The sequence below is a fragment of the Fundulus heteroclitus genome, chromosome 7 (assembly GCF_011125445.2).
Source record: "Fundulus heteroclitus isolate FHET01 chromosome 7, MU-UCD_Fhet_4.1, whole genome shotgun sequence".
Lineage (NCBI taxonomy): Eukaryota > Metazoa > Chordata > Actinopteri > Cyprinodontiformes > Fundulidae > Fundulus > Fundulus heteroclitus.
The window spans coordinates 29,934,590-29,959,323 of NC_046367.1; the positions used below are offsets into that span (position 1 = coordinate 29,934,590).

The window sequence follows — 24,734 nt, forward strand, 5'->3', positions numbered from 1 at the left end:
GCTCTGTATTTAGCTCTTTCTATCTTCCCATCAGTGTTGCACAGCCTTGCTGACCTTGCTAAGTAAAGTCATCCCCACATCATAGAGATGCCGATCGCCCTGTTTCGCATTGGGGATGCCGCCTTCAAGGTGATGTGCAGCGCTTTCCTTCATATGTAGAGTTTTGCTATTGGGCAACAATTGAGTTTTGTGTTCTCCTCTGACAGGTGCAGCTTCTTCAACATGTTTGCCGTGTCCTTTACATCAGTGGTCAGCAAGGCCCACTGCTCTGCATGTTTTGGATATAAACCTGTTCCAGGAAACATCATTCAATTCTTTGTATTGTTTCTTCAGCATGCCATCATGTTCTACACAATCCTTTCTAAAATCAGCTTAGTTAAACAGCTTAAATATAGATGAGTAAATATGTCTTTATTAGCCAATGTAGGTAAGTATTCTCCTGAAGTTCACCGTCATCTCCACAGTCTTTAGCGGGTTACCTCCAGGTGGTTCTGGACGCATCAGTGGACCAGCCGATCCACCTCCTGTCTTTATGCAGACTCATCACCGTCATGGGTCAGACCACTGAGCTATATTATACACTGGAGTGCTGATTTTGCCCTTACTGGCTGCCATATTGCTACTCCCTACTCTCACAGAATCCCATAGGATTTGGTTGCAACAACAAGCAGTTTTCTGGCTGAGTGAAAACGTTTCACAGGTAATTGTACAGTCAGTGGATGTACTAACACTATCAACTACTAGGAAATTAGGTGCTGAAATATTTTACATGTTAATCATATTATATATATATATATATATATATATATATATATATATATATATATATATATATATATATATATTTGTACATGTATACATATATGTAAATATATGTTTTTGTATATTGTTATTTATATATTCATAAATGTTATATATGTATATTTAAATGAATAAAATGCAAAATATTTCAGCACATGACTTTCTCATTACTTGATATTTTTAGAACATAACATAAAAGTATATGGCATTTGACATTTTAAAAGTTTTAAGCCCCCCCCTGAACATGAGAAAATCCTCGTTATTCAATGCTGTAGGGCACATATTCCCTAGTTACTGGGGGGGAAATAGGGAGTACCAATATGGCGGCTGGTGGCTTCAAAACGACTCGTTCTAACAGCGGACTATTAGCACTCCAGTGTATTATATAGCTTAGTGGATCAGCCCAGTGACAGTGGGATCATGTGCAAACTTCAGGAGTTGCACAGGCGGGTCTGAAGATGTGCAGCATTAGTGTAGAGAGAGAAGAGGAGAGGGGAGAGGACACACCCCTGGGGAGCGCCAGCGTTGATTATTCTAGGGCGGGAGAAAATGTTTCACAGCCTCACCTGCTGATGGCGGTCGGTCAGGAAGCTGGTTAGCCGGACAGGTGGAGGGAGGCAGAGGAGAAGGTCTTTCGCCTCAGACCCCAAAAAGGGGGTGCTGGGGTAGTCGAGGGGCAGCAGCAGGCAGGAGCAGCACATTAGATGCAAATTGCAGATAGAGGTTTAAATAGACTGCCTCAAGTCACTGATGTGATGATTCTTCACAGCGGGGAAAGATCATGTGTGAAGATGAAGCACAGCTTGAGTTGTCTGCCCAAACTAGCCTGCAGTTATCACCCCGGTTGTGTCGCTATATAGCAAATTCAACATTTCAGACTTCTTCTGGCTTTATTTTTGCAACTCTCCAATAGAGATGTGAATAATAGTTGTCTTGTCAACAGATTCTCCTACCTGGGCTGTGGATCTCTGCCACTCTTCCAGAGTTACCGTGGCCTTTTAGGCTGTTTTCCCGATGAATTTTCCCCATTGTCCAGCCTGTCAGTTTAGGTGACTGCCTAAAATAGCTTAGCAGCTGTGCCATAGGCCTACAATTTTAATTTCCAGATGATGGACTGGACAGTCCTCTATGAGATGGTCAAAGCTGAGGATCTTGTTTAAAAGCCCGAATGGGCTTTAAGATTCTCCTAAACTTCATCCCTAGCTTGTTGGGTGTATTCCTCCTTCGTCATAATGGCTCTAGGTCACAAAGATCGACTAGTATTAAGGTGAAAGATTGACTAATACTAAGGACACTTGGACCACATCTTAATAAGAAGTGTCAGAGTAAAGTAGACTGAATACAAATGTGCACCACACTGTATTGAAAAAGACTGCAACCTTTTCCTTTGCACTGTGTTTTATCTCAGTAGCAGTTTGTGACTTTCACATTACAGAATGTGAAAGAGTTCAAGGGGGACTGAAACTTTCTCAAGGCACTTTAAAGCTAAAAAAGCTGGAAAGAGCAGAAAATGCTAAAACGTGACATACAAAAGGCAGGTACTTCTTTCAGAGTGTCCTATTTTACAATTTTTTCCCCTCCACTCACTGTCACTGTTCACACTGATTTGTCTTTTTTGCAGAATTACTCCGGTTGCAATGGCTGTTTTTCTGTGCCTGTTTCGTGACGGAGGAGGCTGTGGAGCTGAATAGCTTTAAGTGCAGCAGTTCATTGAAATTCATGTGGGAAGAGCAGGGAAAAGAGTTCGGATGAGGGCCAATTTCGCCATATAAATAAACAGAGCCAAGTGAGAAACTATGAGAGTGCCTGTGTTATTTTTGATTCTGCTGCTTTTGTTTTTTTTGTTTTTCCCCCCCCCCTCAGAGCCATGGAACATCAAGACCGGGCAGGGACTGAGGCATCGCCGCAAAAAACCAAGAGAGACATGAGGTAACACTTCAGGTTCACGCAGAGTGTGAACGTAGTAGTACCATCAACTGCAAATAGAAAAGATAAAGTGTCGTCTTTTGAAGCTCCGCATGTTTTCACCTGCACTGCGCATATTTCCAAATTAATGCATGCATAAAAGGTTTCTTGAAAGTATTCTCTTTCTGCATCATAAAAAAGGGCATACAAGATGAAAACGTGTCGACGTGACTTTCAAGCTTTAGTGCAGCGATGCTTTCAGAAAGCTGTAGCAAAAATTCTGGCTTTGGACTTTGAATGATTTCTTTAAACCACTTTTTTTTTTTTTACGAGTCTAATAATAGTGCTACAGAAAATTGTATGAATTTTAAAAGCAAAAGTTAGGTGCACAAGGTGAAATTTTCCAAAGTAGCCAAGAAAGAGTCAGAACCATACATCTGTCTTTACAGATTTCTTTTGTTTTTGCCTTCGGCCATGTTTAAATGTTTCAGATTATCAATCCAATTTTTATATCAGACGAGCACAACCTGAGTAAACACACACACAAAAAAAAAGCAATTCCAAAAGGACAGTCTCACTTATTAAGGGAAAAAAACTATTCCAACCGACCTCACTCTATATAAAAATATAATGACCCCCCCTTAGTAAATCATGTATTAACTGTGATTTACTCCCAATTTTTTTTTAGAAAGCTGAGTTCAGTCTCTGTAGCCACACACAGACCTGATTACTGCCACAATCGTAGAATCCATTATCCAGAAATGATCTGACAGCATGAAGTAGGCTAAAGCATGCGAGAGAGCAAACCCCTGTGACCATCACAGGGCCAGAGAACAGAGACAGGACAGTAGAGGGCGCTCTAAGGGTGCTCAGGTATTAAACAGAGCATCAGATATTGACAAAAAGGTTTGTAATTTACTCTCACTTGGTAATCACTGGTGCCAGATTAAATTCATTGTAAGGGATTTTGTAATGTAGGAACTCACATGTCATGTATATCTATTTTAATCTCCATCTTTAAATCAAAAGATTTTGAATGTTTCCTCCCAAAACACAGATTGTTTCTTATTTAGATTATAACGCTTCTTTTTTCATATGTCAAAATCTCCAGATAACGTGATACGGTGATCTTCTGCTCCGTTTAGCTCTTTTTGGCCTTTTATTAACTGGCTTTAGAATTGATAAAGCAGGCAGACATCAACCCTGTAATATGATCTGTCCAAAGTCTCAACAAGCAATAATCTGTGTACTGCACTTTACAGACGAGTCTTTGACGGTGTACAAACCAATTTCAACAAGCTCTGCCATTTCTGTGCAGAACGATGGTCAAAACATTATTGAGTGAGAGGTGGAATAGACACACAGAGGCACACAGGACAAGCAACCCTGTCCACAAACACTCGATTTTGACTGTGGGAGAAATCTGGGATTCAAACCCAAAACCTGCATGCTCCAAGGCAACAGTAATACCAAACAACCAAATAGATTTGATTTGATTTTTTTTTTTTCAGGTAAACTGACGTCATTATATTCCTTATTTGTGGAGAGCTCCAGTTGCTGTCTACCGAACAATTGTAAACTCAGCAGTCTCCTGCATCGTTGTGTAGGCCATGACATAACGTTCCTTTATGAATAATCACTTTTCTATAGGTCTTATGACATATTTACATTTCTTAGAAACTGAAATTGTGTTGTTGTTTTTTTTGCTGTAAGGCATAATCGTTATGATCAACCTAAATAAACACTTAAAGGCATCGCTCTGTGAGTAATGAGCTTAGAAAGCCTCAATATTTTTAAGTGAATAATAATAAATTTACTTTTTAATAACTTTCTATGCCTGCGGGTATAGATAGAGGATGGATGGATTATGCTTTAATCTATTTCAAAGAGTATATATTCCATATAGAGAAATAAAGGCACCTTTCTAAATTGAAAGAATGATTACAGTGACCCCTGGCGGACATGGAAAAATGTGCAAGTAGAGAAATTTAAAGAAAAGGAAAAAAAAACAGCCGCACTGTTAGCTGCTGTTAGGTAGAAATGTTTCATTTCGCAGTCAGGGCGATAATTTACATTGCTATGACTTTAAAAATGTCTGAAAATAATTTAAACGAACTCGCTGAGGCTAAAAAAAACCTGTTGCCTAGCAACCAATCATCAAACAATCGCATGCGCAGTGCATGTCAACAAAAGGGACTCTTTACTCTTATAGCTAGATTTTAAAATAACTCATTCATAGAGCTGCCTATTGCTCTGGCATTGGTCTTATATTTGCATCTTCTTTGCTGTAACTATAACTTCAGTCATTAATGGCAGGGAAGAAAAAGGAGGCGAGCCTGCAGGTTGGAAAGAGACTAAATAGTTTATTTTATTTATCTTTTTATTTATGTTTAGATTAACAACTTTCTTCACCGGTGTCGGTCTTTTATTAGGTTTTAATTTGTGATTTTGTTGTCCAGGCTTCTGTTACAAAGCAGGAACAATGGGAGGAGATGCTCACTACCAAGGGTTTAACAGGTAAGCTTCAAATGCGGTTTGTCCTTTTTATTTCATTAACTTTATCCCCTGTTTGTATGTTTTTTTTTAAAATAACACAACTCACCTATACATCGGAATTGTTTAATATATCTATAACACAATTTAGAACTGGTCAGTGGGAGATGCTGTTATGCGTTGTATTCTGCTGCCCCCTTGTGGTCACTGAGATAACTGCAGACTGAATCTACGCAGCAGTCAGTTTATGATCTACTAATCTCTGAAATACAGAGACGAACAAATCGGTTGACCCTGTCTGATAAAAACGTGTGAGTTAATGACTTACTCTTTTAATGTAGTATCATAATCGCACACATTTTAGAAAAAAATGCAACCCCTCAATGTGAGGCAAAGGATCCCATGTTATGTTTTTAACAATTAACTATTTTATGCATTTTATTAGTTTGCACTTTACATTATTAAAATAAGCTGATTCTCTTGGATATTGTGATTATTATGGTACTGCAATGATAGATTGATTTAATTAAACGCTACATACACATCTTTACACGGCCTAGCAACAAGTTTGTCCATGCCTGTACACAAACACCTCTGTTCTCCTTGCAGTTGTAGATGTTTACCAACAGTGGTGTGGCCCCTGTCGAGCTGTGGTTAGTCTCCTCCGAAAAATAAAGAACGAGCTGAGTGATGACCTTCTACATTTTGCCACTGTAAGCTCTGTTTTAGTTTAAAAAAATTTATGCAATTTGATGTCGAAGATGGCTCAGGCAGAGGAGCAGTGTTTTAACCTGGTGTGTGTGTGTGTGTGTGTGTGTGTGTGTGTGTGTGTGTGTGTGTGTGTGTGTGTGTGTGTGTGTGTGTGTGTGTGTGTGTGTGTGTGTGTGTGTGTGGCAGGCTGAAGCTGACAGCATTGATGCCCTGGAGAAGTATCGAGGAAAATGTGAACCCACATTCCTTTTCTTTGGAGTCAGTGCATGCTTCCACTGCTTACGTTTGCATGCCTAAAAGAACTAAACTTGTTTTGATAGTTCTACAATTTTATAAATTATGTCCCAAAAATTCTAAATAACTTTGATAAAAGTCTGTGTTTTGATTTGTATACTATATCACTAGTTTTTTTTCTTTCTTTCATGCATTACCTCAGTAGTGCCAATGTAGCATTTCACCAAATATCATGACATCTTTGTTGTCTATGTTCCAATAATTATTTACATTTTCACTTCTCTAGAGATACCATTCGTTTATTCTTTCCTTTCCTATTATAATCCAAGAAGGTTTTTCCACATGTGTGTGCCTTGGGATTTTGATTATTTAGGTTACAGATCCTTGTTCACGTTTGTCTGTAGACTGAAGTAAATTGAGGTTTGAGGTTTAAGAGAAAATTGCTGAATGGCTCATTTTGTGCTGCATGAACAGGGCGGGGAGTTGGTTGCTGTGCTGCGAGGGGCCAATGCTCCGATGCTCCAGAGGATGATTGTGGAGGAGCTGGCCAAAGAAAAGCTGGTCCTGGAGCAAGGCCACAGGCGCAAAGTGGTGAGCTGTGGCACCTTAATGCCCTGTTGCCTAAAGGGCATCATACTTTAGAGCCGTAAAACTTATAAATCTTGAAAGTACATAAATAAATCCAAATTTTCCTTTCCATTGCAGGTAAGTCATTTTTTAAAGCACTTTTTTTGTTCATACTGCTGTTGCATATGGGCATGTACTGTTTTTATTATTATTAATTGATTAGAAAACTATGTTTTACGAAGATTTGTCCAATTAGCGGGTAGCTGCTTTTTGGCAGTACAGAAAAAGGAAGGAGTTCATTGTGCTACAAAGTTCATCTGTGCTGGAAATGTGAGTGAGCTCCATGGATGTAAACAGGCTCGGTCAGATACCTCATGCAGGGAGTATACAGCCAGTTTGTGAGAAAACGTTTCCATTTGTGGCATTTTTTTGTTTGTTTTTTAACTTATCATGTTTCCCCTGTCAGTGGAAAATGTCTGCTGATGTTGGTGCATCACATTAAATCAATAACTGTTCTCTCCAAACAGCCCTGTTTAGTCAATAATTAGCTTCTGCTGATGGAGTCTAGCCTGGCAGGAGTAACTTGTCGACAGCTACGTAACTACAGTGTACTTAAAAGAGTAATAAGAACATTTTCAATATTTTAGATTAGATTTAGAAAAATGATGTGAAGAACTAAAGGTAGTAATATTTCAGATGGACTATGGTATGACATAACAACACATCTCTCTGCTTTGTTCTCCAGTCTCTTGTTTACATAGCTGGGCTGGACTGTGCATGTACGTGCATGTGAACAGCTGCCACTCAGGGCTCAGCCCCTCTCTGCCGTAAAATACCACCTTAAGAGCAGCGGAGAGCATCCGGCAGATTAAAATGTTACGTTGCTAACAGCATTATAAAGTTATGAGTTACTTACTTCTTCACTTGAAATGTTCCTCTGAAAGGTGATGCTGTTTTGCTGTGTTTTTGTCCTTTACAAAGATGTGCATAGAAGGCGTCGTGTGAAAGGGAAAGGAGGGGCTGGGTTGCTGCTTGGAGCCGTAGTTTGTCACATATTTTGTTTTGGTCTACAGACAGTGCTAAAGCACCAGCTAGTGGTGAAATATCGATTATTGCTCCTTTAAATCCCCCTTAATAAAACATGGACTTATTTTCTGGAGAAGAAGCGAGACTTGCGTAGTACAGCAAGGTTATTCTGTGCCGGTGGTCCTTCCCCTTTGGGGTACAACATGCAGGAGCTGGGCAGAGGGTTTTCAAATTCCTGCTGATGTTGCCGGTTTGTTAGGTCTACTGCCATTTTTCTGACTTCTCCCTGAATAAATGGGCATATAAAACTTAATTTCATGAACTGAAATTCAAGCGACAGACTTTGCTATTTTGGCTTTTGTCTCGGATGACAATTACTTTACGCATTATGGCCTGAGTTTGTTGTAACAACATCATCTCTCTTCCTTTTACAACCTTCTGCTGCATCTTAGGCTGTTTTGTGCTTGCTTCATTCTTCTTCTTCTTTTTTTTTTTACACAAATTTACTTATTGAAATAAAAAAAAATATATCAAGAGGTACAAGCCTGAATCTAAGGGCATGAGGGGGAGGGACGTTTTACAAAATGTACTTTTTAGGAATATAGTTTATTGTATATTCTCAAAAATAAGGGTTTTCAGCAACAGCAGGCTGGCTAACTTGTCAGTAGCACAGGAGTTCTTAATATGATTACAAATGTTTTTTTTCAGTGTTTATACCGTGCCCTTACTGTGAAAAAAGTTTGTAGAGAAAAAGTCGCAATTTCCATTTATCTAATTGGTTAATTATCATTGAGCAGATAAACTGACAGGATCAACTCTGTAGGGGTTTCACATTTTGCTTCAATTTTAATTAAGCTGTTGACATTCTTATGCAGTAAGGAGGGAAGTTGTAATATTTTAACATTTATATTATGTAAATGTTGAAATTTTACAATTTGTATTAAGTTGTAACACTTCAAGAATGAGTCTGGTGGAAATATTTACATTTACCACTTTTTATTTCATAGAATGTCATTACATTGTGACGAACTGTGGGAACAGCTAACTGTGGATTTAAGTGCCAAACAATTACAGTTTGTTACTCAAACCTTAATGTGCATCAAAATAAGCATTTTTATTCAAGGACAATTTACTTCCTGTAGTTTCGAAGTCATAATTTCTGATTTGCCACAGTTTGTTTTTTTTATAATTAATGTCTGTATCTAGTTGAATTAAATTCAGCCACAATTGCAAGAGGCATGCTCATTTGATTCATATAAACATATTTTAAAGGGCTAATATCAAGCTGCTTTTAGGTCGGGTTTATTTTTTATCAAAATTTACGTTTCTTTCCCAGGTGAAAGATGACGGTCTGTTGGATGAAGAGATGAAAGAGGAAGAGCTTCAGCATCCAGATAATCAAGAAAGTATAATTGGTACTGTTCTTCTCCTGTTAGTGGGATGGCATTTTTGCTGTGTACTATTTTGCATTTTAGGTCAAACTCTTCTCTCCTTCCACGTAGTTCCAGCCAGTAAATCCTACACAGTTGCTATCATTAAGCCTGACGCAGTTGCTCATGGCAAGGCAAATGAGATCATTATGAAGGTACAGAGAGATTAACCATGTTCACGCTCCAAGAAGACGAGATTCTCTCAAGCCTTCCTGCTGGCGTTCATCCATTCTGTCGATGCTTCTCCTCCTGCATAGATCCAAGACGCTGGGTTTGAGATCCTCGCGCACGAGGAGCGCACCCTGTCTGAGGCTGAGGCCCGAGATTTTTACCAACACAAGGCAGAAGAGGTATGTCATAATGGCAGAAATTATGGAGCGATGTGGTGAGAAAAGCACACGCAGCAACACACATGTCGATGCCATGCCCAAGCCAAGCTGAGGAAAAGTGATGATGATGCAGTGTGCGTGCAGAGAGGGGAGGGGGGGGGGGCAGGGTTGGATTCTAAATTAACATACCGATGGGAGTGAAAAATGCTCTGTGATACGCTTGACACCCATCTGCATTTCCTCACAGGGCTTAAAATAGAGCTGCTGAGTAAGCAACTTTTTTTTTTTTTTTTGCTTGTTGTGCTGTTTGTTACGGGACCAAACTAAGATTCAGCCAGGCAGTATCTCTGAGAAATGATTTGCAGGTAAAGTAGCATTTTATCTGCTCATAGTTACTTTTTCAAAACAATTCTGTGTGTTTTCCCCTTGAATGAACCATGAGGGTGTGAATAAAAATGTTTTCCAGGCTTGGAATTTGCACACAGTGCCTCGCAGAAGCTCCCTACCGTGTTCAACAATGCTGTATCATTGCATTCAGAAACTGTTGTTTCGAATATATGTAATATTCCAACACAAAGACGAGCGTAGCTGTAAAGTGGAGAGAAAACATATTTTACATATAAAAAGGGTTTTCTGAAGGTGGGGGTGTGTATTTGTATTCAACTCCTGCTGTGTCAAAACTTAGTCGGATCATCTTTTGCTTTCCCTGCAGTTAGGGTGACAAGTCTTTAGCAGTGTGTCTCAGCTTTGCATCAAATATGTTGCCATTCTTCTTTGCAAAATAACTCAAGCTTGGCGAGACTGGACGGCGAGCATCTGTGAACACCAATCTTCAAGCCTTGCCGCTGACTCTCAGCTGAATTTAGGTCTGTGCTTTGACTAGGCCGTTTTAAAACAAGGACATGCTTTGATCTGATCCAGTTCATTGTAGCTCTGGCTGTATTATTAGAGTCTTAGAGTCCTAGTCTTTTGCAGCGTCTGAGAGGTTTTCCTCCAGGATTGCCCTGTGTTGGACTTCAGCCGTCCTCCCATCAACTCTGACAGCTTCCCTGTCCCTGCAGCCTAATGCTGCCACCCCTGCTTCAATGACAGAATGATGTAGTTTTAGTTTTCTGGCCCGCAGTTTGCTTGTTAACTAAAGACTGTAGGTTCTGTTACCAGAACACCTTCTCCCAAATGCTTCATGTTGTGCTCCTACAAAACTTGTGGCAAACTAAATAGAGGTCAAATTTGTGGATTGGACTACTAATAGTTGTCGTGTCAACAGATTCTCCCAACTGTGGATCTCTGCAGGTCCTCCAGCATTCCCACGGTCCTCATAAATGCTTATTTTGGGTTGTAAATCTTTTAAATGTGACGAGTTTCAAGGGGTATACATAGCGGCATACTTTGAGGGTTTGTTCTTGTTTCTTTTGCTTTCCGGCAGACTTGCTTTGAGGACTTGGTGCAGTTTATGTCCAGCGGTCCCTCCCATATTCTGGTGCTCTCTCAGATAGAGGGCACGGCCAATGTTATACCAGCGTGGCGTCAGATCATCGGCCCGGCAGACATAGAAGAAGCCAGGAGAGAAAAGCCAGAAAGGTTAGTTGTAGTTTGTTTATAGTTTTGCACATTTGGAAAAAGGAGAAAATAATAATAACACCTGAATCTTGGTGCTGATGGGAAGAAAAAAAACATGCCATATTTATCTCTGCACTGTTGATGAGAATATTTGGAAAAGATCCCAGTTCTGAGTCTGGAGCAGGGAATGAACAGCACATTCTCGCCTGCTTGATCAGACACACCCAAATATTATGCTTCTCTTTGGTTGAGCACCAGCCGAGCATCCATCTGGTCCTCTCTTCTTCCTCCCCCACCCGACTTCCTGCAGCTTGCGGGCCCAGTACGGCACAGAGACGCTGTTCAACGCAGTGCACGGCAGCGAGGACAGCGACCAGGCCAGCAGGGAGCTCGCCTTCTTCTTCCCCAACTTTAGGACGGCCTCCGAAGCAGAACAGGATGGGGAGGAAGAGCATGTGGAGAGGACGCTGGCTCTTATCCGGCCCGACATTGCCAGCGAGAACAGAGGTGGGGCTCAAGCCAAAGGCACAAGCACAAATGCTCCTGAGTGGGAGCCCAAACACATGCACAGTCACTGCTCTTTCTAACGTTACAGGGCTGTGATTAATTCCCACTGCAAAGCTGTTGAGTCACTACACCTTTTGCACTCTTCACATTTGATAAAATAGCTAAACTCCCTTAAATATTGCAGCTAACATTTTTTTTAGCTTCTATTTTATTGTTCTTTCATTTGCAAATTAACCAATGGCTAGACGAGCTCTCCCGATCTGAAGAACATATTCACATTCCTTAAACTATTCCACATTTCATGACAATACAACCGCAAGCATTGGACTGGAAATTTGTATAATAGACCAATGCAACGCAGTGTAAAAAAACTAAGTAGAGGAAAAAGAACACATCATTTTTGACATTTATTTCCAAATGCATTTGTGTTCAAATCAATCTTTAATCAAAACCACTGCCACAAGGAGCACAGCACAGTGGCAAAGTTTAAAGCACAAATACACTGCAAAAGAAAACCACGACTTTTGAGCATCACACAGAGCTCGTCACAGGACAAGCTTTGATTGTGAACTCCACTAATCTGGCCTTCTGTAGAAGAGCAAAAGAGAGCCATGGTTAAAAGAAAGTCAGAAGAAGTCCTGCCTGCAGTTTAAACAAATGCAAGGGAAAATGCACACTGCTCAGTGAAACATGGCGCTGCAGCATGATGTTGTGGGGATGCCTAATCTCTAGCAGGGACATGAAGCTACACGCTCTTTCAGGTGGAGTCAACGCTGCAAGTCAATGACTTGATGCAATCTGCTGAGTTTTTAGCCAATCTGTCTGCATAATTTGATTGAATTGACTCTGTAAAGTTGAGATGCCATGTTGTGAGTTGGTGCTATATCAATAAAACTGAGTTGAATTTAAAGCTGGTCGGAGTCAGTGGGAAGATGGATGGAGCTGAATACAGGGCCATTCTAGGAGAAACCCTGTTAAAGGCTGAAAAAGAATAAAGACTGGAGCAGAAAGTCACCTTTCAACAGGACAACAGAATTGGAAAAGTCGAAGCTAAACCATAGTGAGGTATTGGAATGGTCCAGTCAAAGTCCAACCTAAATTCAGATAGAAACGCTTGGCAAGGCTTAAAAGTTTATGTTGATAGACGCTCCCCATACAATCTAACTGAGCTTGAGCTGTTTTGTAAAACATAAAATAAGGAAGTATAATTACCCTTCCACTTCATAATTATGTAACACCTTGTGTCGATCACACATCACGGCACTTTTTGAAGACAGTGGTTGTACGGTTCAAGGGGTTGCAAGGTTCAATGGCTGTGAATACCTTTGCAAGGGCCGTGTGTCGAGAGCTTTGTAACCTTGACTATATGCTGTCTCTTACCAAATAAGCATCAGTGAAGGTACATTGTTATGGCTAAAAGCATACTTGTCCCTTTGCAGATGAGATCTTGGCCCAGATTCACAAGTCAGGCTTTACAGTTGCCCTTGAAAAAGAGGTGATGTTGACTGAAGAGCAGGTCAAACAGTTTTACTTCCAACACGTGGACGAAGACTACTTTCCCGCACTTCTCCAAAACATGACAAGGTAAATTTGAGCACTGCTGCTTTGAATCTAAATAGCGCAATGCATTTATTCATCATCCCTGCAATTACAGTGGGCCGGTGCTTGCTTTAGCTCTGGCCAGGAAAGGGGCTGTCCATCACTGGAAGAACATCCTCGGCCCTCCTGACCCCCGCAAAGCCAAAGAAGAGGATCCTGAGTGGTTGGTGAAGCGTTTTTTTCTCCTCATTCAGTTGCTGCAAAAAGAGAGCAAAGGGTCACCGGGGTATAATTAACCTGCTGAAACGCGGTGGACCTTTCCACGGTGAATCTGTGTGACAGCTTGTTAAATAAAGCTCCACTTTTGACCTTTCTGTTTCACATTGTTGAGTTCTGATAAGATGAAAGTCTGGCATTCTGAATCCGCTGTTCTGGAAATCACACAAGAAAAAGGAATCAGGTGGATTGGGACTTCATTTAAACAGCAGTGGCTACTATTACACCCCAAAATAGTATTTCTGTTTACTTTGTTGTGTCTTTCCCACCTGCAAAAGCAATAAAATATGTGGGTTTTATTTAAAACGTGAGAACTACCAGATGGCCCAATGGCAGGATGGATCTGATGCAAATAAAAGTGCAGAAAATGTTGTGAATCTGACTCTTGAAATGACATTTGAGCTATCCCATTTCCTCTGGAAAACCCTGAAACCATCAAGGGTTTATTATTCTGCATGGATGAGACCAAACGGTCGGCTCAAACTTGAACCGCCTCACCAGAGCTTTCCTAGAGTATTCCTACCCCTTTAACTTTTTCACATTTTCTCACGTTATGGAAACAAACTTCAACGTATTTCATTGGGATTTAATGTGATTAAATCACGTATTTCCCAATTTTTCACATAAGGCATGAATATGGATTCAGGCCCTTTTGATCAGATGGTCAAATGCAGCCAAGTGCCCTATAGAGGTCGAATAGTTAGTAAAAAGAAACGAGTTAAACAAGGTGGTGGCAGCATCATGCTATGGGGATATTTTTATTCAGCAAATACAGAGAAGCTGGTCAGTTATAGGGAAGACAGATTGAGCTAGATAAATGGAAATCCTGGGAGAAAAGCTGAGAGTCTTGGTGAAAGTCAAAGCCTAAATCTATTTATAAATCTGTGGCAATGCTTGATTGACTTTCACAGATGTTTAGCTTCCTGTCTGACTGAGTTTGAACTAATAAGCAACTGTTTCAGAGACATATTCCAATAGAAATATGTCTCTGCATATATATTTTTTCACTTTCTTGATTTATTTAAATGAATTTTAAAACCATGTCGCCTTCCACTTTGCCGCTAGGCTACTCGTGCTGCTCTAAATCTATTAGGTAGAAGTTTGTAGTTGTGACTTTCTAAAATGTTCAAGAGGTTTAGTTACTTTTTTTTCCGCATGCAATGCAAGCCTCTGTTTCCCTCCCCCCACAGTCTAAGGGCTCAGTTTTCTGTAGAAAATCAGCCCATCAACCAGCTCCATGGCAGCGCAACTCCTGAAGAGGCCGAGAGAGAGCTCGACTTCTTCTTTCCTAAACAGCGGACGCTGGCAGTCATCAAACCTGATGCTCTGGAGGATCACAGAGGTTCTCCCTGCTCTTTTAGTACGACTGAGCACGCCTGATGTTCTTTTGTTCATTGTCTCCTTTTTCTTCCTTTGCCCGACACCGACAGATACGATTTTGAAAGAGATCCGAGGAAGAGGCTTCGCCGTGGCGCAGCTGAAGGAGACCGTGCTGTCAAGAGACATGGCTGAGGAGTTTTACAAAGAGCACAGGGAGAAGGCTTTCTTCAACCAGCTGGTGGATTTTATGTGTCGGTCGGTTTTTGTCCTCACACACACGAACACACGGGCAATGCAAACAGACTTGCTCCTTTTTCCGCTGCCAGGCTCAGCTTCAATTTATACTGTGATATTGAAAACTTTAGAGTCGAGACAGCCTCGGGCCAGAGGCTGGGAAGTCAATCTCAGTTTCATTCTTTGTTGAACATCATATCCAGTGTCTGGGCTTATCTTCCGCTCCGATTAGTCCCTTCACCGGGTTGTTACACAACCGTTTGGGCGCTGGCAGAGGAGAGAGTGTGCACATCAGGCTCAGACAGTGGGTTGATACGAGGCCAGATTTAATTCTCGCTCCTGTTTTGTTGAGATTAAGTCAAATATTACTGTACTACCGGCAACACAGCTGAACTCTCAGAAGTCAGCTTTGCTTTATACAGGGTAACCTAACCCTGTAGTGTATTTTTCAGCAGCCGCATTTCAGAGAGCTGAGTTTCAGACCCAGAATGAAAACTGAGTGCGAGAGTCTCCTAAAAAAGATAAGCCAGTATAGACATGCCAGTTTTTAAAGTAAAGGTTGTGAAAAGAAAATGTGTATGATTCTGTAAATGTGTGTAACATGTTCAAGCTGCCTTTATTCAAACAAAAAAAAGCAAGTTATCCACACTGCTGAATAAAAAGCAAAATAAAGACATTCTTAATTTAGCCGTGCTTTTCAAGCTAATACACTTATTGCAGCCGTTCTGCTGTTCTTGGAGTAACGCAAGCATGCAAACATTCTGCATGTAGGTCGCTAAATGTGGCTTTAAAAAATGATTCTTAATTAAAGGGATGATGAGGCTGCCTGTGTTTTTGTGACTGGAAATGTTTAAGCAACCAAGCGAGTGAAAGGTGGAGTAACTTTTTTACCCAGCTGACTGGCAGAGTGCAAAGACAGGGGTGGGGGTGGGGGGGGTTGCTTTTCTCTCCTCCAGAAAAATGTCTCTGATTATTTGATCAGTATAATCAAAGGCTCGTCAGTACTCATCCTGATCCTCCTTACACAAAAGAAGCAGATACGGGTCCTGCTGATGGTTTAAGGACCTCCTGTCCAGCCCAGAGTAGCTGCTTTTCTCCTGCAATCTCCTCCATGCTCTTGAGACTATGATGGGAGACAAACCGAAGCTTTGTCTCCCATCATATATCAGAGCTCTGATTACCCCGTATGTTCCTAACAGAGCACTTCGCTCTCAGACTGCAGGTCTGCTGGTGGTTCCTAGAGTCTCTAAAAGTAGAATGGGAGGCAGATCCTTTAGTTATCAGGCTCCTCTCCTGTGGAACCAACTCCCAGTTTTGGTCCGTGAGGCAGACACCCTGTCTACTTTTAAGACTAATGTTAAAACTTTCCTTTTTGACAAAGCTTATAGTTAGAGTGGCTCATACCCTTAGCTATCTCTATAGTTGTGCTGTGATAGGCCTAGGCTGCTGGAGGACATCAGGGTCTAATTTTCTCACTCTACTGATTTCTACTGTTCTTCAGTTTTGCATTGTATTACATTGAAATGACTGTCGTCATTTCAGCTTTTAACTTTTTGCTCTCTCTCTTTTATCTTCATAGTAGGTACACGTGGTCTGGCGTTCTGTTAACTGTGACATCATCCAGAGATGACGGCTCACCCGCTACTACCATCTAATGTAGAACAGATTACTGGATCAATGTGTGCTTCTGTGCCTTTTTGTCTGTCTTGTTGTGTCTCTGCTCTGTCTTCTCTAACCTCTAGTCGGTCGAGGCAGATGACCGTTCATACTGAGCCCGGTTCTGCCGGAGGTTTTCCTTCCCGTTAATGGGGAGTTTTTCTTCCCACTGTCGCTTCATGCTTGCTCAGTATGAGGGATTGCAGCAAAGCCATGTACAATGCAGACGACTGTCCCTGTGGCTCTACGGTTCCCCAGGAGTGAATGCTGCTTGTCGGGACTTTGATGCAATCAACTGGTTTCCTTATATAGGACATTTTTGACCAATCTGTATAATATGATTGAACTTGATTTTGTAAAGTGCCTTGAGATGACATGTTTCATGATTTGGCGCTATATAAATAAATTGAATTGAATTGAATTCTGGCAATGGCATGTATCGATGAGCCATCCTGATGGAGTTGAACTACCTGTACAACTTCTGTAGGGTCCAGGTATCGCCTCTTGCTACCAGTAGGGACACTGACCCTAATCAATACAAAACTACTGAAAAGCAGTCAAAAAGAAAATGAGGAGAGAAAATGTCTGTGGCCTCCACCCGCAGGACCATTCCTGTTTTGGAGTCGTCTCTTTGTTGCCCTTTCACTGCCCCTGTTGTTGTGTGGAAATTCCCAGGACTCAGTTTTCTTTGACCTAAACATGTTTTCCCCCTTTATCACAGTGGGCCCTGTATGATGCTCGTCTTGACCAAGGAGAACGCTGTGGAGGAGTGGCGGGCCATGATGGGCCCCACCGATCCCGAGAAGGCTAAGGAGACATCGCCGCAGTCTCTGAGGGCGCGCTTCGCTGCCGACATCCTCCACAACTCAGTTCACGGCTCCTCTAACGAGCGACACGCCGAGGAGAAGATCCGGTTTATCTTCGGCGACATCAACACAGATGCAGCTCCCACCGCGGACAGAGAAACCAGCAGAACCGTCTCAGGTATCACCCTTGATTTTTTTTTTTTTTATGTCTCAGCATTACAGTGTTTAGTGCAAGCAAACATTAACTTCTTGCAGTTATGTGTATTATGTTGATAAGCAATATTTTTGTCAGTGATGTTTTCACTGGTTGAAATAGGTTTGCAAACCTACATTTAAAGTTCAAATCTATGTGTTTCAGCTGAAGAGTCGGGCTGTTCAGAAGACGGAAACAAAGGAATATCAAGATCTACAACCGAGGAAACCTCTAATAACTAGGGTTAACATGGAGGCGTGAGGTTTCTGTAATGAGACCGGGGGTAAACAATCATGAAGCGTTTACATGGGTCACGATGTGCAGTAGTATATAAAAGTTGGGAAAAATAGAAATAAAAAAACTTGATATTAGCTGATATTGTCATTCATTTTGGTCTGTTCAGGGATCGCTCACAATTCTCAAGTGTACAAAACATAATCTTTTTTTTTTTTTTTTTTGCTGGAGAAAATTTTGCAGAACAGCTAATTGTGCTAAAATTCTGGCTGTATTTCAACAAGTCATCTTTTAAGCTTACACAAAACCTCCACTGCCCAGGGTACGGTTTGTATGCTTGTGAAAAGGCTGAAAATTATCAACGACCCCTTAGTAAGATTACATTTCATGTTACAACTTTGTGCAGGGTTCAAACAGTAAAAAGAGAGAAACAATACACAAACAAATTAAGGTACTCTTATAAATGTTTTACTAAATTTTTAAAATCCTTTCTTAATCATATGCTAATTAATTCTACTGCCATCTCTCAGTTTGTCTTGTAATTAAGAAAGTAGCGTTAACAGAAATGCTTGGACTATGAGATCTTGAGAGTTTGGCCTTCTCTGTAGCGACACGGCTGGCCAGATATATAAGTCATGGTTGTTTGCATAGTAGAATAATCTTAAGCAATGCAATTCACAATACAGAAAAAAAAGGAACAACGTGAAAGACTTACAATCTAAAAATAACAAATACATTAATAGAAGAATTATGCATGATCTAAAGAGAAGGTTACATTTTAGACAATAGCAAATATTTAATAAGAATTGACTAACACTTCTCCAACAGCTTAGCTTTTCAGAGAGCTCTCCTGAGCTGAGGAGCATATAAACCTTATATACTTTGTCATAGTTAAGTTCTCATACTGGGAACGCTGAGCAAGCAGGATCAGTACCAAGGGTTGTTCATATGTTTATAGCTCCAACAATATTCAGTGGTTTATAGACCATCAACTAGATATTAAAATCAATCCTTTAACAATCAGGGAGCTGGTGCAGCAATTTTAAGGACTGACACGATATGATTGAGTTTCCTGGTGTTGGGCAGCAAATTAGATGAACCTGTTGTTGCCCAAAGAAAAGCAAATCAGGAAAAAAAAAGAAACAAAAAAGGAAAAAAGGAAAAAAAAAAAGAAAAAAAGGAGAGAAAAAAAAAGAAAATCATTACAGTAATCTTAAGTATAAAAAATAAAACTCCATCTCAGTTTCTTTGTCCTGTTTTAACAAGAAAACTTTTATTTAGCATTGTTTAAGATGGTTATGGGTCTAATTAGTAATTAGTCTGAGTGCAGATCTTTAACCTTACACTGGAACACAAAAACAGGGACTCTTTCCTGCATTGCGCCAAATGAGGTTCTGATCAATCCATTCATTGATATTATGGATAAATTGACTGAGGGACAGTAAGTAAGGGGCTAAGGTCATGTGTGTAACCAACATACATCATGTTGTGACAAATCTTAGACCAAAGTGCAGTGTGGATCTTGAATAAAAGTGGCCCAAGAGTACAGCCTTGAGGAACCCCACATGTAGTGTTTGTTGGCTCAGATTTATACCTCCCAAACGACACAAAATTGTCCCGGACTATCAAGCAATATTTGAACCAATCTAGCAGATTATCAGACAATTCTTACGATCCTGTCCATCAATCAGCTGGATTCTCAAAGTTGGTTAGGGCCCCTTGTTAGCCTGTGGGGCCCTAAGGTAACTTTAATGTCATCATGACAGGCTAATAAACAAGTTGTGCACTAAGAATAATTTTCATAAACTGACAGTTATGTACCATATTTAAAAGTTGTGGTTGCAGACTTCCATATTGCTACAGCTAGACACTGCAAAATGAATTATTCTTAAAAATGACAAAGTATGGACAATTGTGTCATACTTTTCCAGAACTCTGCTGTTCTGGGAAACCGGCTCTGATAGGATTACAATTCAAGATTCAAGGATTGTCATTTCTATTGTCATACCATCTTACATTGGCATGTTTGTGGTAAAAAAAAAAAACTTGGACTCGGGTCCCAGTTCAAGAAGCGTAATAAAAATATAAATTCTAATAATAACTAGAAAAATTTGCATTTCCTGCGAAAATGCACTGTGAATGCAGATAGCTGAATGGTTAAGCAAAAGATGCAGAAGATCTTTGAAGAAGAGAAAAAATAGCTGAAAAGCATTGAAGAAGTTGAAAAAGTTGAAGAATTTGAAAGAGTTGAAGAATTTGAACATGAAAGAACAATAGCTGAATGATTAGAAGAAGAAAAAACTGAGGGAAAGGCACCAAACATTTCCTAACTCATTCTAAACACTGAATCGTTTAACAAAGCAGAAGTAGAATTTCAAACTTGAATATACTGTAGCCATATGTGGGCCTGCATTTCTAGGGAGTATAAGGGGTTTCGCCACCATTGACAAGCATTGGATGTTTGACACCTCCTAACTTGGAGATGCTTTACGTGACGAGGCCCAAACTTATTGTGGAGCATTCTGTATAAAGGAGGTACAGACTCTGTAAAGCAGAAGTTTGTCCGAGCTTCCTAGAGCTACTTCCAATTAGCAACATGCTAACCGTTAGCCGCTAACATGGTTGTGTTCAGTATCACCGGGTGATTGTACTCTGTCAGTTTGGTCCAAATCCTGTACTGGGAAGTGCCTCAAATAGGGGTGCCAATACTTAATGTCACCAAAGGTCACCAAAGTTCATTGGTCAGATTGGCCTCCTTTAGCAACTCAGTCTCACCACATCTGGGCCCAGAACTCAACATTTGACCAAAATGGTGTGTAGCGCCATTTCCCACAGGTGGGTGGTGCTGTATTGGCCAATTGGGTCGTGTCTGGTTATCATGCCAGGTCCTGTTGGAAGCAAAGGCCCAATAGGAAAGCCTGTGAAATCCAAAATGGGATAGAAAAATGACACATAGCTGAAAGTCACTTGAAAATTTTAAAATGTCAAGAGGAAGTGACTGTGCGAATTTCAGATTCCTACATTAATCACAGCAACTGCGGTGAGCGTCGAAAGTTGCCATTCTATCTCAATTGATCCTCTCCTTATGGCCCTCAGAGTTCCGTCGTCATGGAAACTCACTCACACACCTGCAGCGGCCAATCTACCCAAGTGCAGAGACGTTGCTCACAATAAGTCCCATTGGATTATAATGGAGAACTTTGCCCCGAACAACGCTTCATATCTCCTGATCCCTAAATGGTAGAGACGTAATTTTTTCTGCGTTTAGTTCGTAACGGATAGGGGAAGAAGAAAAGCTATCGTTTTTTGCTGGAAATACTTTAATAAAGGCGTAAAAAATTATGATCTAAAGGGTTTTTTTAAGGAATTTGCAAAATCCTCTAAAAACAGTCCCGAACAAATCGCTCTAGCTGAAAAAGTATAAGAGATATCAAAACAATTATTTCACTGTGAGTATCAGCAGGCTTTTGAGGACTATGTTGCTCATTTTTATGTTTGTACAAAAATCGGTGTAGGCACAGCGACGATGTAAAAAAGTGGATCATGTGGAACAATGCAGCTCTAAAGCATTTTCAGGATTTTGCACATTCGCTACTCCCGAACAAATAGTTCCTGAGGAAAAACCTTAACAGTTATCCACAAAATTCCTTTTTTGTGAGTGCCAGAAAGGTTGGGACATTCATATGTGAAAGTCTCATGCCTGTACATCAAACGGTTTAGGAGTAGCGACGATGCGAAAACGTGTGATGTTTTGGATTTTCAGACGTCATTTTTCAAAACCGCTCCATAGGAAATGAATGGGGGAGGTTTCGGGTTTGTGTTGCTCTGAGGTGATTTGCGAAAAATCTATAAATGCTACACCAATGAGGGTTACATTTCCTGAATCCAGACAAAAATTCCTACGTTTTGATGTATAATTTATGTGGATAGGTTGAAAATTGAGCGAGTGAGAAGAAGTTGTTCGGAGATGAAGAATTTGTTGAATTTCTAGAGTGCGCACTCTATAACTGCCTCCTTGACGACCATAGCAACGCATGTTATTTGCTGAATTTCTTGAAAAGCCAAAATTATTTTAAGGAGGTACTATATGAAAATGGTAAAAGATATGAAAAAGCTGAAATAGACCATAATAGCTGAAAGATATCACTACATTTTAAAAGTTGAATGGCGTTTCTAGCTGAAAGTAGGCTGAAGCAGTAAGCTGTCAAAAAGCAGCTGAAATGAGCGGAATTTTACTGAATTACATTCATTTCCTATGGGAGAAAAAAAAAGCTGAAAATGTGCAGAAAAAGCTGAATATTTTAAAAAGTTGAAGAGTTAAAAGTACAAAAAGACATAGCCATCGATTCCAGAAGACGCTGAATTGTTTAAAAGTTGAATGGTTGAAATCGGAGAAAAACTGTAGGAGGAGAAGCGAAGCAAAGTTTAAACAGTAAAAAGGCGGAAGAGGATCTCAATAACTGTGAATGCCTACTGCATTCACAGTAATAAATGATAAAAAGAGATTAAGCTGAATTAAGTGCGGCCTAAGTTTAGCAGTCGAACAAATGCAGGTTAGAAACTGTTTCTGAGCCTGATGGTCTTTTTCTGGATGCTCATCAGCCGCCTGCCTGAGGGGAGAGGCTGTAAGGCTGGAACAGTATGTGCAGGATGGGTGGAGTCCTTCGTGATGCAGAGCCCCCCCCCCCGCATCATAATGTGTAGAGGTGGGTTTTTTTTTTCAAGTTAATGAGGTTTCATTAACATGAGATACCAAATTTACGAAATACCCACCCCTCATCCTGACTAAATGACATTTTGACTAAAATTAACGTCCCAACAATTAATCATTTGCATACATATCGATAGCTCGTGCTTCAGTAGCAAGCAACAGCCGAATGAATGTCAATAAAATACTAAGAAACAGCGAAAGAGGTTTTATACCTCAGCATGATTGAAAATCTGATAAAAAAATCAACAGGCTACAGAATAAGCTGTGAACTATGGCCATCATACTGAGCAGAAATCGTCTAAAGCTTGTGACTAGGGAGTCCATGCACTACAGCACTTGAGTCTCAGAATTTGATGCCTTTTTGCAGAAAGCTTGGACAAAGAAAATCTCAGTAAAAATAACTGAAAGGATCTCAGTCGGCAACAGAAAGCTCCTCAAGTAGACAAGCTGTCATACTCACCAACAGAGTGCTACTGCAGTAAGTGCTCACTGGACAGGGTGCCCACATTTTGGCATCAGGCCGTTTTAAGGATTTTATTTTATTTTTTCTATGGAAAAAGATGAACAGAAAATGTAACCTATGCATAAACTATAATGTATCTAAACTTATGGAGGGATTTAGAGAAAACTGATGTTTCTCTTCACACTTCCTCAAAGTGAAAACTGAAATGTGAGCTGCTAAACTCCCTCATGTTCTTAGTTTTATTACAGTTAGACCCGGAATAAGAACACGTGTGGGTCTAATGATTGATTGAAAACACAATTTATTTGTTGCAGGGAACTACAGCGCAGCTGATCTGTAATGTGTTTGATTTTAAGTGAAAATAGGTGTGAATTTTACCACCCTTCCTTTGTCTAGAGATGATCCTAAGAAGTGAAATCCCAGCCGCCTCCCATCAGGAAGAAGAGACAATCTAAACCGCTAGAAAAAAAAAAAAAATCAGCCCATTTTCTCCCATAATGATGTGTGGTATCATGGGAACAGGGTGCCTTTCATTTCAATAATTGTGATGAAAAAAATGTTAATGGCATCAGTAGGTGGTGGTTAGGCACATACTGAGGGACTGGAGAAACCAGGGAAGGTGGTTTCCTGATCAAAAAATGTAATAAGTCTGATAATACGATGGGTGGGTGGGTGGTGGGGGGAATAAAAGATAAATGAGCTTCTAGTCTTTATAGATCCAGCTGGTGAATCCTGAAAACAATGTGTTAATGCCAGTAAAGACACAGCTATGGTTGGAAGTTAACACTCAAATGTCATACATTTTTGGAGTTTAAACTATTTAATTCAGACCACTTTTTTTTTAGCACACTCCAATTTATATAAATGTCTCTTAGCAAACTGTACATCTAATATGTGCGCCTGAAATAGTTCTGAATAGCTATTAAACCTATTCTTATTATTCTGATAATTCCATATCAGAAATAGTAGAGATCATTTAATTTAGTCTGTTTCCTGACAGAGTTCTGACTTTTTCAATATCGTTCAGGATGGTGGATCTCCTGCAGCAGGCAGGTTTCAATACGACAGAAGTTCACAGCACAGGTGAAGTTAGTTCTAGGTTGGACGGTGGACATACTTCGCTCTGCGGCTTCTGCCTCCTGTTCGGGCCGACACAGGGAGGCCGCTCTGGGACTGCCACTCTCTTTCTGCTGACTGGCTGTTGAAGCGCGAATATCCAATGTCCAACCCAAAATTACTTCACCGCAGTCTCACACCAGCCCCTTCAAGACACTAATGGCAGAACATTTGGTTGCTTTCACGTAAATTCACCAACAACACATAAAAAGTTTCTAGTAGCTTTTTTTTGAAGAAAAACAAAGTTGCAAGAATGTTTGAAAAGTGCAACAGTGCTCACTATGGAGGTACAAGATGGAGGGAGCTGTGTTTTTGTTTTTTGTAAGACAGAGCTGCATTTATACCCCACAGTGGCAGAGCTACCGACGTCACAGTCTCAGAATTACGCCACTATCACCGAAATGTTGCTTCAAAATTCAATGCAGGACTACCGTTTAACCCTAGGCGGGCGATTTCAGACACAAAAGCGGGATTTCAACATATATGCACACATGTTAACAGTTTATTAACAAAAAAGTTGATTTTGGGGCAAGTTACCCTTTAAAGCACCCTTAAGCCCAGTTTATAGTTTTGGGTGTAGAGTCTGGGGTGAGTCACACTTTAACCAAATATTAGTGCAGGTT

The 24,734-nt window shown here is 40.4% G+C and overlaps 1 protein-coding gene across 2 annotated transcripts; it reads left to right on the top strand.

Moving 5' to 3' along the window:
- The first annotated feature begins 4,884 nt into the window (after positions 1–4,884).
- Positions 4,885–18,022, top strand: nme9 (NME/NM23 family member 9). 2 transcript variants are annotated; one of them, XM_036139455.1, is made up of 17 exons: positions 4,885–5,048; positions 5,166–5,223; positions 5,809–5,912; positions 6,097–6,168; positions 6,619–6,735; positions 9,074–9,152; positions 9,240–9,322; positions 9,425–9,517; positions 9,814–9,861; positions 10,923–11,077; positions 11,367–11,563; positions 13,003–13,147; positions 13,218–13,325; positions 14,569–14,720; positions 14,809–14,953; positions 17,310–17,572; positions 17,753–18,022. In XM_036139455.1, exons 1-17 carry the CDS (start codon positions 5,016–5,018, stop codon positions 17,827–17,829), a joined length of 1,929 nt encoding a protein of 642 aa, XP_035995348.1. In that variant the 5' UTR covers positions 4,885–5,015; the 3' UTR covers positions 17,830–18,022. The 2 variants fall into 2 exon arrangements, with proteins under 2 accessions (XP_035995348.1, XP_035995349.1); XM_036139456.1 differs by lacking the exon at positions 9,814–9,861.
- Positions 18,023–24,734: the final 6,712 nt, after the last annotated feature.